The following is a 13441-nucleotide window of genomic DNA, read 5'->3' as shown; positions in this document are numbered from 1 at the left end:
GCAAAACGTTGGCTCAATAAAATAGTATAATTCTACTATTTGAGTTTTTTTGACCGCACCCGGACCATATTCCTTTCAAAAAATAATGATGTTTGTGTAGAGTATATTGCTTCTGATCAAAACATTGCGGATTTCTTAACTAAGCCATTGAGTGGTCTTAAGCATAAAGTAAATGTCGAAAATATTGGTTTAATGTTTTAGATTTTTTGGTTGTTTGACTTTAATTGTATTTCAAAATTTAGAATTATGGGGGGGTGTTAATATTTTAATCCTAAATTTATTAAGAAATATAGAAGGCATATGTTCATATACCCATGTATGTTTCCCCGCCATATTGTATCCTGTACCTAGTGCGAGTGAACTGTAATGAGAAGAGTTTTGTGAGTAATAAAAAACCTTGTCTCTCGAATCTAGTATTATTTATTAACCAACAATATCAATAATGATTACAGAATTTATAAAAATAAATTATCCTTAATCAATTTCAAGCAAGAGGAAAGAAAATTCAATTGTTTGAGAATTCAGACTGAAGTTAGAATATGCTTTATTACTGTTACTACTTTAAGTAATTCACAGCTTTAGACTAAGACTAGCTTATTAGATAAACAAATGATTCTTTCCAGTTCAGAGAGGGGCCTAAATATGCATAAATAAGAATCAGCATATGATGTCAGGATATAAAATACAATGATCAATTTTTTCTCAAGTGGTGTAAGTTCATGTCCTACAACTATATTGGAAAAGTGCTTCAGAACTTGTACTTTCATCAGCTATAATTCTAAACCAAGAGCATAAGAAATTAAAATTTATCAAAAATATTTAATATATAAGAAGATGGTCAGGGTTGCAGTCAAAAGTGAAACAAAAATAGTTTACAACTATTTTAAATTTTTCTTCAGAAACACACAGTAGTTTTACCAAGTGAAAGAAAATACTTAATAGACCCTCTACATGTTCTGCACCATCATTTACCAAAGGAAAATATCTATTTACCTGAAGAAATCTGGGTTTATTATTAGAGTTCCACATTTACTTCATCTGTGAACAGCTCCATTAAAGGTACAAAATAGAATTTTCAGTAAAAGGATTGTACCAATAATTAAAGCAGAGAAAGTACTTAATAGACCCTCTACAAGTTGTACTCCTCTCTTATCATTTACCAAAGGCTCTAAAACCTTAAGAAATCTATGTTTATTGATGTTCCACATTTACTTTATTTTTGAACAGCGCCATTAAAGGTACACAATATAATTTCCAGTAAAAGAATTGTACCAATAGAATTAGAAATGTAAAAGGGAAACTATTTACCTCAATTCAAATTCTACTTACTTCAAACAATATTGACAAGTAGCGTTCAGGAACATTCGAAACGAGGACAAAGAAGTAAATCAAAAGAATGCAATGATCCTAGAAAACAATATCAAGTTCTTAAGTATGAAAACAAATATTTCATACCGTAAACTAACTAAAATATTTCAAACCAACAAGCAATTGGCATTAAACGATATTACTGAATAAAATGCAAAATATACTTCGTGCAACTACAAAAAATTAAATTACTAAAACAAATGAAAATGTATTTTAACAGGAATTGACGCAACTTTGTTTTTTACGAAATCTTTGTTTAAAAAAAAAAGATTTATCTACAGGTAACAATCCATTTTTAACATAGTAGGGAGTTCAAATTCTCATTACTTGGGATGAAGTAAAAGTGGACCCCCCAGACCGGATTCGAACCTGAAGACTCAAGGTTTGTAAAGTGACGCCTCAACTCCCTCGGTTACAAACGGCCTCAGACTTCACTAAAATTAATTCTGGCCGAGGGTTTACAACACCGAAGAGAGTAAGTCTGTCAAAGTTCCGTTCGGCGATAGTAGCTTGTGCTGTTTTTCCCCACTCCAGTAATTTAAACTTAAAATCTCTCACACTGGAACAAACGCTATTCCAATTATTAATGCTAATTAATTAAGAAGGAAGACATGAGTGTTGAGAAGAATATTGGGCTAGCGTATCTCTCGCTCCTTTACTTCACCAGTAAACTCGAGTTAGACTGACTCTACCTAGGAGGCCGTGGTGACAAAGTATGTTAAGGCGTCACTTTGGCAATCTCGTCCCAGAAACGGCGCTGTCTCTAATTTGGCGTGAGTAGATTGAAATTTATTTCATGGGTACCCATGGAATTAATATCGACCTTTCTACTTTTACTGGAATAGATTTGTTGCCTACATGATAACCTTAGTAGGAAAAAACAATGTAGTAATCAGTAAAAAAAAAAAAAAAAAAATTAATGGTAATATAAATAATAGAGGGGAAGAAGAGATATCTACAAAATTATTTTTAAAAAACATCATAGATACAAACAAAAAGGAAAAATAAAGTATAAAATTCCCACTTTACGGGATCATCTCCTTAGGAGACAAAGGATAACAATGTGCATAGTGGATCAGTACATTCTAGTACTATATTTTTGGAAATGGATATTGACTTTTATTTCTCTGCCTTCTCTGGATCTCTCCTCCCTCCTAAACCTTAACTCCTTTTGTTGCGGCTGGCACCCTCCGAGTTTACATAACGCTTCACGACCGTTAGTGCATACCTTACGGAATGGAGTTTCCATCCTGCAATCACCTGCAACAAATATCTGTAGGACTTGCGATCCCCTTCACAACTCTAAGCGCATGCCTTATGGAGTGAAGTTTCCATCCTTCCAGAATTTATGGCGAATACCTGTCAATTCATCGCCTATCCAGCTACCGAACCTATTGAACATGCCTTCTGATATAGAGCATCTCCCATCTTCAACTGGAATAAGAACTGACTAATTATACTCAGCCACCTCGACACCCTCAATAAAATTCTACTTTCTAATCCTGAAATAATAAAATCGTCAACGAAAGCTAGAACCTAAGAAATTTCACTTCTAAATATAATTGCATTTATTTTAACCTTCAAAAATCAACCTGGATTTCCGGTTTGATATCATTTAAGAATAGGTAATAAGTATTGATTTGAAATATCAGTCTCGTAACCAAAATTCTGTCAGCACCGTAAACAAAGATTTTATCTGACTTAATAAAGTCTGTATTAATTTGTTACTTATGTGATTGAGTTGTCAGTAACCCATCCATAAACAATTGTTAAAACCTTAACGGTTTGAATTTGAAAATTTTAGACGATGAGGTCTTTTAAATTCCGCTGAATCAATTAATATTCATAAGGGCTATGCATTGAACAAATTAAAAATAAAAGTTCCAAACATTTTGATCAACTCAATTTTTCAAATTGATTATATTTTGCACATAGTTTCTAACATCACATAAAAGGTTTTGATACTACGTGTTCAATCATTTCATATGCCACGTCGAGAGGGGAATTATATACTCCCATTAAACCTTGACGTCCAGGGGCGTTATCATACATTTATTTGGGCTCGCCAAGGTGCTCTCTGTGAAATACTTTGATCGATAGTATATATGAATGAATGAAAAAATAACTTTATTCTGTGACATATGTCCCCCAAGAATAAATACATGGTTCATATATTAAGATTTTTATCTGGCAAGCATTTACAAATTTTCAGATAGTAAAATGAAATTACATTGGTATATTGGCTTTACAACTGTTTATAATGTTAATCAATATATATATATCTATTTATTTGATTACAATAATGCGGAGGTTTCGTTATACAATAAGTGGAGGAATAGGTGTTGTTTAAAGGAAACAATGGATGAGGACTGGCGAATGGAGATGGGAAGAGAATTCCAGAAGGAGGTTGCACGTATGACGAAGGATTTGCTAAAGAAGGCGGTTCTAAAGGAGGGCATATATAAATCAATCGGTTGGGATCTGGTGTTTAATGAGTGGATGGATGAACGAAGAGTGAGGAGATCTTAGGATATAGGTAGGTTTTTTGATTTTAAAAACTTGGAATAGGAAAACACCAAGGAGGTATTGCCTTCGGGAGATTGGATAGAGCCACATCAACTCGGTATACCAGCGGGAGACCTTGGGAACCCAAAGATAAATCTTACAAACCAATTCATGAGTCTCTTCAGTCTCAACTCTAGTCCTACAGATAGCCCTCCATAGACCAAGGATCCGTAGTCGAAGTGGGAGAAGACGAGAGAGGATACTAGGAGCTGACGGGTGTTCTGAGGAATGGAATTACGGAATCTTAGGAATTGTTTTAGTACAGTTATGGATTTGCGTGCTATTTGGGAAATGTGGTTATTCCAGGAGAGGTGTTGGTCAAAGGTGACACCAAGGATTTTTTATTGTAGGATGGAAGTGAATCGGTTGGTTGTTAAGGAAGAGTAAAGGACAGTAAGGGAGGGAATGAAGGAGGCGCTTGGAACCAATAAGAATGGCCGTGGTTTTTAGCATTCAGCTTCAAATCATTGTTAAACGCCCATGCGTTAATGCTGTCAATATGTTCTTGTATCTTTTGGATGGTCTCAAGCATCTCGGAGGGATGGAAGGACAGATAGATTTGGAGTTCGTCTCCATATAGGTGGTATTGTGCGTGGTGAAGGAAGATCGTTGATATAAATGGAGAAAAGGGTTGGTGAAAGTAAAGATCCCTGAGGAACACCTCGTGTCAGAAGAAGGGGAAAGGAAAGAGGTTTAGTCGGAATGACGACTGTTTGGGAACGATGGGATAGGAAGAAGAGGGACCACTTTAGGACACTATTTGACATGGAAAGGTTTTAAAGTTTATTGAGGGGGATCTTATGGTTAACTGTGTCAAATGCCTTCGAAAAATCAAAAAGAAATAAAATTGATATATGATAATTGTCTACAGCGGATTGGAGGTCTTTGGGAATTTTCAATAAAGCGGATTGTGTGGAATGTTGAGAGCGAAACCCGGATTGGAAAGGATTAAGGAGAGCTTTTTGTTCGAGAAAATTATTAAGTTGGGAGTGGACTAATCTTTCTAGTAGCTTGGCCAAATTGGATAAAATGGATATCGGCCGAAAGTCGGAAACTGAAGAAGTAGAAAATACTTTGTTCAATGGTCGGACGAGGACTTTTTTCCAGGCTTTAGGAAAAACGGAATTTTGAAGAGAGAAGTTATAAATGTGCAGGAAGCCAGGAGGAATGGTAGGGAGACAAAGTTTGATGATCTTTACAGGAACATTGTCAGGGCCTTAATCGTTAGTTCTGGACTTGAGGACTTCTGAGATTAAGACATCTGGAGAAACATTCATGAAATAAAAGTTATTGGGTTTAAATGGGATTTCAGGGATGTGAAGAGATGAAAATTCGCATGAGGTTGTTGAAGGAGGAAGAGCAGCAAAGAAAGTATTAAGCACGTTTGGATCAACTGGGTAATGTGGACAGGATTTAGAACTTATAACGGAGAGGTTCTTTAGAATTTCCCATTTAGATTTAGGATCAGGTGCTGGGGGTAGTATGTTGTGAAAGCATTGCTTCTTGGCGCGGCGTAAGGATGTTTTGGTAAGGTTTCGGAGGGACTTAAAGGTGGAATAGTGCTCTGAAATTCTGGTGCGTCTGAAGCATCTTCTGGCAGCATCTCGTCTTCTCATTAAATTTCTTATTTCAGAGTTGATCCAGGGAGCCAGAGAGCGTTTGAAGGTACGGGTTTTAAGAGGTGCGTGTTAGTTTAGGAATTTAGGGAGATTCGAGGATAGGCATCTGACCATGTCATCAATGGATAAAAGTGAATAGATAGGTTCTAAGGAGAGGAAAAGTTCATCAAGGTAAGGACCAATGTTTACTATGGTTAAGGAATCAAAGTTTCGCTAACTAATTTTCTTTGGCATAAGCAAGGGAGTGGGAATGTTGTAGGAAATTTTGATTAGGTCATGGAAGGAAACAAAAGACAGGAATTTGGGAGGAGGATAAAAGGTTCTGTGGGGAATCAATAATTAACACATCAAGCCAGGTATCAGTGGACTGGGTATGATGTACGTCTTGGGAGAAAATTAGGTTCATAAAGTATGATCGATCGGGAGAGTCTGTAAGAAGGGTGGTATTGTGATCGCCTACGATTATTATGTTTTGGAAGAGAGGAATATATGAAAGGAAGGAGGATTCAAATGGATCATCAAAACGGACTCGAGGTGGCCTAAATAACAATATAAAGGAGGGAAAAGGAGCTTGACGTAAGTTGCACAAAAATGTATTCCAGGTGAGGGAAGTCGAAGGAGGGAGACTTTAAAAGGATTTTGGCCCTCAGACTGTCATGAACGTAAAGAGCAACCCCACCACCAGTACGGTCCATTCGGGCATGACGGTATATATAGCAGTTTTTCAAAATTATATATACATCTGTACATGTTAATAAGTAATGAAATTACATTATCTAGGCTTAAAGATGTTACGAATTAAAGGTCTTTAGTGATTATACATCAGTGCACTGGTAAAGCGTGTAACTATGGTTGCTATTAGAGCGCAAAACTGTGCGTTATTACACAATAATTATTTTTGGTAGTTAAGACAGTACGTAATGAGATAGTTCCCATTCAGATCAGTTGTGAGTGATAACCTAACAGCATAAACTGATTAGTATTTATTTAAATTTCGATTTTTTTTATGGATTTTAGGTTTACCTTATGTAAAATATTTTTTTTTTTGTTTATCTCTGAAGTCGACAGCTGTGACCTAGTAATATAATTAGTGAATAAGGCTATAAACCATAACTGGTCTGAACGGAATAATGTTTAAATACATTTTTTATCAAGGGCCAAATGCGAAAGCTCTCGTTAGCTTATTCATTGTATTCAGATTACATAAGTTACTGTGGCGGGTTGTGTGCACTGTGGCTGGTACACAAAATATACCTGAAGTGCACAGAAAAAGTAAAACTTAACTACACCTTTTTAATATTAACGACAACCGTTATTGAGGCTGGAGAATAAATACGGAGGTTAGATCCAATACTGACCACAGTATCTCCCAAGATTCCACAAATTAAGGTCGAGAATTTAACACCTCATACATAATTTTCTCTCTTAAGCCTAGTACACATTTGAATTCAGTGTTCAGACTATTTGTTGCAGATTCCCGATTGTTTGACGGGAACTCTTACTCTACACTAGTCGCATTATTTATCGTGTCCTAATGTGGATAAGAGTTTTTGGGGTCAGTATCTGAGTTCATCAACATCTCAAGGCAACTTGTGCTCTCGGGGATATTAATCGTCATTTTAGGGGGGGGGGGATCGACATATTCATTTATTGGTCTAAAGACCCTAAATGAATTTTAGGAAGAAATTTTCTTTCCACACGTTAACACAAAGGTGGAAGTAATACAAGGGAACAGCCTTGGGTCGGAAACACGTCCGCAATAAGAATACTGCACATTGAGCTTGAGAATCTCTTTTCGGTCAGGATTCAAATCCCCTTTAAAGTACTGACCAACAATCGCGAATAACAGGCTAAATGTTGCTGGAAATTACAAACGAAGCTCGAACTCGAACAAGTTTGTTAACAATGAAACTAAATGCATACTATCCTTTAGATCCTTGATAGACTGGTGAAAAATAAATTTCTACATCTCGATATTCGTCAAGAAAATTTAACTTATCGAATGGTTTTATTGTGGTGAGTGTCATAGTAGTACACTAGAGAAGCAGAAAACAAGTAAATATATCTGAGTAGCATGTTTTAGGGTATTTCTCTCTTTGTTTTGAGTCATTAATGATATGATTTTATTTGAAATTATTTTATTTACTTATTTATGTTTGTAAGTGGCGCTGCTATCATTTATAAAGCAAACTACTTTTTATAGGAATAAATAATTTCTTTATGCAAAAATTTATCTGCTTTTGTTTTAAATATTATGATAATCTTTCATTTCAATGAATACCTTACGGCCCAAGTACCGTAAATGAACTAATTTTCTGATGCTAAAATATCTGTACGCAGAATGTCGAATCCAGCTACATCAATGGTACTCAAATTCACTTTTTAATTTGATAAATATAATATTTTTTCTTTTATCTCAGCTGGTTTACTGTAAAACATTCACACATGCGCACTGTTTGACACCTCCCATATCCTTTGACACATTTAGCACAGTAAAGGCCGCCATTTTGGTGTGTATATTTCTCTAACTCGTCTCAGCCTTTTTTAATAATGTTTTGAACTGTCATATGGTTGGTGTGAGTTAAACAAAAGTGCTTCGGTAGTTCTAAAGGTTTTATTTGAGTTCTTTTTGTGACAATGACAATGTGTATGAAGTAATAATAATGCTATTATCAAAGTTTTTCGTTAGAAATTACAATTTAGAGTCTCCATCAAATTCGTGATAACTTCTCATTGAATTGCTGAGTTTTAGGAAGATATGATCCGCCCAATTCCAGCGGATAAGGTAAATTTTATAGAAATAAATTTTTTTCATTTAAGTTTGTTTAATTTTCTTTAGTTTGTTTGACATTATCAATATTTTCTCCATTACATTGTATTTGATAAACTCAGTGTATATGTTGATGCATTATAAAACAGCTCGCATTAATTTCTTCTTTTTTCTCATTGTACTGTTTATTGCTTTACTTAAGATTGTGTTTTTCTGATGGTCAACCCAGGTTTTGAGTTATTAATGGTTCTTGAGGTATTGATATTATTCTACGCAATATAATTATTTTTCTTTTATATCTCTATACATGGATTAGAGTTTTTATCGAATGTACCATTTAATCATCTCAATATTAGGCTGCTACATTTTAATGCTCCTGTGTGTTGTTCATTAGTTAAATTATCATAGTATATGATGTTACTGATTTACAATTATTTGGGTCTAATCAGTTACGATAATGTCATCGTTAGCCAATGGTGTTACATATAGGAAGCAAACTTTTGTTCTGAAACTCTGAACTTTCTGAAGCTGTTAATAAATAGTCCACATTATGGAGTGTAATTATAACTTTAAGTAATGCTTAAAGAAAAATTTATTTGTTATTGGAATGTTTTTGGAAATATTTTGATTGAATTACTTGATCATAATTTTACTTGACTAATCTCAAACTTAAAAATTGATAGTCCACTAAATGAAGTATAATAATTTCTTTTAGAACTGTTTCAAGGAAAATTTATTTGTTATTGGTATGTTAGAAGAAATGTTTTGATTGATGATACTTTAAAATAATTTTACTTGATCTATCTTGATTTCTAAATTATGCTATGGTGGATGGATTTTGGAATATTGCTATTAAGTTAGATTAAATTTAATAAGATTTTGATCTTATCATATCTTATCATTGCTGTGTATATGTGGCTATTGTTTTTATGTGTTTATTTTACTTTCTCAATTTTTTTTTACATCTAATTTGTAAGTCACTTTGTTGTAATAATATATCATTGTACTTTCCTTAACATGGTACCTTCATACTGTTTTATTGTTGGCCAATTATTTTAAGCATGACTACTCTTAACTGGGTGTTAACTTTCTCAAGCAGCAATTGTCGAGCATTTGCTGTTGCTACTCAATTGCTCTCCCTTAGTTTTAAGACGTACTCATTTTCTGGCACTTAATTCCTTATCTCTGTGGTTATCTGAGTCCTCTATATTTTTCGGTATTTCTTGTCTACATTGTATTTGTATATCTATGTGTGTTATTTATTACTTATAGTATTTAATATCAATTTATTGTTTCTTATAATTAGTTTATACTTCATAGAAATCATCTCTTCATTATCTTTTTTACTGTTATTTTAATTTGGTTTCATTTAAAACTTTAATAAATCTCGTCTAGTTTGTGGAGTTAAACAATGAGAAATCATTAGTTTAATTTTTATGATTTAAATTAATTTAAGAAATGAATGATATAGCAAATAAGTAACAGCACCACCTAAATACATGGTCACAATTTTATTATCCATGTTTATGGTTTCTTCTTTTAATTTATGAAGTTTGCATCATATTCTATTCATTTGGATTGTTAAATATATCAAAAAATATTGGATTATCCATATAGTCAATATTAATATTGACTGTTTTTATGTCTATCATTATGTAATTATTGTTGTTTTATATTTTTAATTTTATCTGCTTGGTTGGTACAAATCGTTACACATTCCTTGACATCAGAGTCATATTGTCTTAACTGGTTGTTCATGAAACATATTAGTCTGATACCCCCAGTGATTTTCTAATCTTATTTTTGTTTTATTTTATTTTTTTAAGTTGTCACTAAAATAGATAATTCTCAATCTTCTGACAAAACGCTTCTCTTTCAGACTAGTGGATAAACATCTCTTTACCAACCACTTAATGTGTTTTAGCAATGCTTACAATATACTATCCCTTTAGGTATCTTTTTGTCTATTAGAGTTTCATTTTTTATAATCACGTTGGCATCTCATCTCTTGATATTGGGTCATGTTTCTTTTCTACATGAGACACTGTTAGTATTATGTAGTTGATTTAAACTGGTGCCAAGTTTCAACTATTGCTATTAGATGTCTCCACTTTTATTTTATATATTTCAAAAGTACATTCAACTTTCTTTTTTCTCAAATTTTTTAAGTTATATCTAGACTATAAGAATTATTTTTTTTTTTCCTTATGTCTTGAATTCTTATTTTACTGTAACTAATATGCTGTCAAAAAGGAGGATTATTGTGGATGACTCCAGTAATATTTTAATTTTATAAAAAGATTTACTTTTAATATCTTTAAATTTCAAAAATTAATATATTTGTTATAAGGAATTTTCCTGTTCCATTGATCAATCCTATCATAAAAATGTATAGAATAACAGTTGTAGAGAATCTAACTAGGTTTCTAATGACCACATTATTTTGGAAATTTGATCAAGTGCGTGCACTTAACTACTAATCCCTACTTCATTGAAATAAGGCCCTAGGTTTTAAGTATAATAATAATAAAAAAAATTACCGAAGTAAATCATTGTAGTTAATTAGTTTATTTTTTCCTCAATTTTTTGCCATTCCTTTTCTTATGATTTTTTTGTTCAATTTGTAGTTTTTGGCTGTCCAAAAGTAGAAATGGATTTAAAACGGGCTTGAAGTGGAATGTCCAGGTATAGTTCTTATTAGTGATTGCTTGATGATTTTTAAGTGCTGAACACAAACTTAAGTTTTTCAATGAAGTAATGATTTGATTGGCATAATTTTCTTTGGAACTTCCACTATACATGTTTCACAAGCCATTTTAGTCTCTTTGGCAGATCCAGGAAATTCAAATTACGATGACGGATTTTTTTGGTAAATTTGACTCTAAAATTATTTTATTCTAATTCCTCACTGTTTCATGCAGGTTTGACCTGCTAAAGGTAGGTTCTGTTTTTAAGTTGTAAATATAAATGAAAAAAGGGAAAGTGGTTTGTAAAATAAGTTTTAAATCACGATATCAAATTTAATAAAATAAGTTATATGTGACAAGTTATATAGCCTGCAATGTTTTTAAAAAAGAAATGACATCAGAATTGAAGGTTGTATCCTTGAAAATGGCCTGAGGGCCGAAACGTTGGAGAATTATAAAGAATAAAAAGTTGAGAGAAAAAGAAGGATCAAAATTGTGTTCATTTATAATAAACTAAACTACTCTCAAACAATCATAAATAAAAAATAATTAATCTAATAATAAGCGGTCCACCATCCTATATCATCCAAATCCAGACTCTATTTATCCAGGAAAGAAGGAGGACGATGACTCACAAATATTGAAGAAGTGTGCCACAAGCAAGAATTTATCCCTAAGACAATATTCCCATTCAAAAACCACTAGTGTTTATCAGGCAATCGTTGCAATGGATTATGGTCTGATTGCACTGAACCTGAGCAAAGCGGATGAACTGAACATTGTTTCTGAAAAGGAATGACTGGCGGAATGGAAAAGCAAGTCTCTGCATGGGAGATTCTACAGCCAACTGAACGAAGCCTCCATAGACAAAGAAAGATCAGTTGAATGGCTAACAGCTGGAAGGCTATTCTCCGAGACAGAGGGATTCGTGTTTGCAATCCAAGATCAGGTTGTTGCCACCAGATCATATAGGAAGCATGTGCTAAAAGACACAACAGCATCAGATAAGTGTCGATTATGCTCGGTAGTGCTGGAATCAATCCAACATATCACGGGTGGATGTGGAGTGTTGGCTGGTACTGAATATTTACAAAGGCACAACAATGTGGCCAAAATTTTGCATCAGGAACTGGCGATAAAGTACAACTTAATTGAAAATAAGAGCCCATACTACAAGTACCACCCAAATAGACTTCTCCATAAAGGTCCTCTCAAGCTCTATTGGGATGAATCAATAATTACAGACCATACAGTACGCCATAATAAACCAGATATCCTCCTGATTGATCTAAGAAAAAAGAAAGCGGAACTTATTGATGTTGGAATCCCAAACAATAATAATATAAGCTCTACTGTGGGAGAAAAACTAAGAAAATATCAGGAATTGGCGATTGAATTGAAAGAACTGTATCATTTGGAGGGAGTTACCACAACTCCAATCATAATATCCACCAATGGCCTCGTACCAAAATCGACAGTGGTAGGCATTAGGAGTGCCTGTTGATGTACTAAGAGAGGCTCAACAGTTCTCTTAGACACAGCAAGTATAGTGCGAAAGGTTTTAAGTATTTGAAAAGATAAAATAAATAAATAACCAAAATATGAAGGTGGTTGGACTTCTAGGTCCCCCACCTCATATATTCAACCCGCTATAGCGAGAAAAACCGATTAATAATAATAAAATCAAGGCCATCAATACTTGGGTCATACCAGCGCTAAGCTACAGCTTTGGTATATTACAGTGGTCAAATACCAGCCTACAAGAAATAGATCGTCTTGTAAGAACGACACTCATGCAAGAGAGGGTCCACCATCCCATATCATCCAAATCCAGACTGTATATCCAGGAAAGAAGGAGGACGAGGACTCATAAATATTGAAGAAGCGTGCCGCAAACAATAATTATCCCTAAGATAATATTTCCATTCAAAAACAAATAGTGTTTATCAGGATATCGTTACAATGGATAATGGTCTGACTGCGCTGAACCTGAGCAAAGCGGATGAACCGAACATTGTTTCAGAAAAAGAAAGACTGGCGGAATGGAAAAGCAAGTCTCTACACGGGAGATTCTATAGCCAACTGAACGAAGCCTACATACCTACATGTTGGAAACTGCCTTTAAGATCTCTTACGATAGAGTTAGTTAAGTCACACTATATTTCTTTAAGGGAATTTTATCTTTATAGTTTTTCAGTGACCACTTTTTTTTTCACCACATATCAAGTCATACTTAAAAATTCTCAAAATATCAATTTTTCCCTAATTCTGTTAATAATGTGACCATGGTTTATTTTAACCTTTTTTTTTGCTAGTGAGGTCTACAATCACCTCTGAAAATTTTCCCCAGGATTTACAGAACACCCTGTATAGCTTTACATTTACTTATATTTGCTTATATTTACACTTGTTATATTCTGTAGGTATGTATA

General features: G+C 33.8%; 1 protein-coding gene across 2 annotated transcripts in view; it reads left to right on the top strand.

Moving 5' to 3' along the window:
• Positions 1–8014: 8014 nt before the first annotated feature.
• The window catches only part of UBL3 (ubiquitin like 3), a 22022-nt gene continuing 16595 nt past the window's right edge, over positions 8015–13441 (top strand). Inside the window, exon 1 of one of the 2 annotated variants that reach the window (XR_001342586.3) lies at positions 8015–8337. Coding sequence is in view for 1 of the 2 variants with exons in the window: in XM_014415271.3 (XP_014270757.1) it covers positions 8311–8337 (27 nt within the window). In the remaining variant the exon portion in view is untranslated. The remainder of the gene's footprint in view (positions 8338–13441) is intronic. The other variant, XM_014415271.3, reaches the window with a different exon arrangement.

This window comes from Halyomorpha halys, unplaced genomic scaffold, assembly GCF_000696795.3.
Source record: "Halyomorpha halys isolate HHAL.00 unplaced genomic scaffold, Hhal_1.1 Scaffold96.1, whole genome shotgun sequence".
In the NCBI taxonomy this organism is placed as follows: Eukaryota; Metazoa; Arthropoda; class Insecta; order Hemiptera; family Pentatomidae; genus Halyomorpha; species Halyomorpha halys.
The sequence above is the reverse complement of the archived record's forward strand: the minus strand, read 5'-3'. Positions and strand labels throughout refer to the sequence as shown.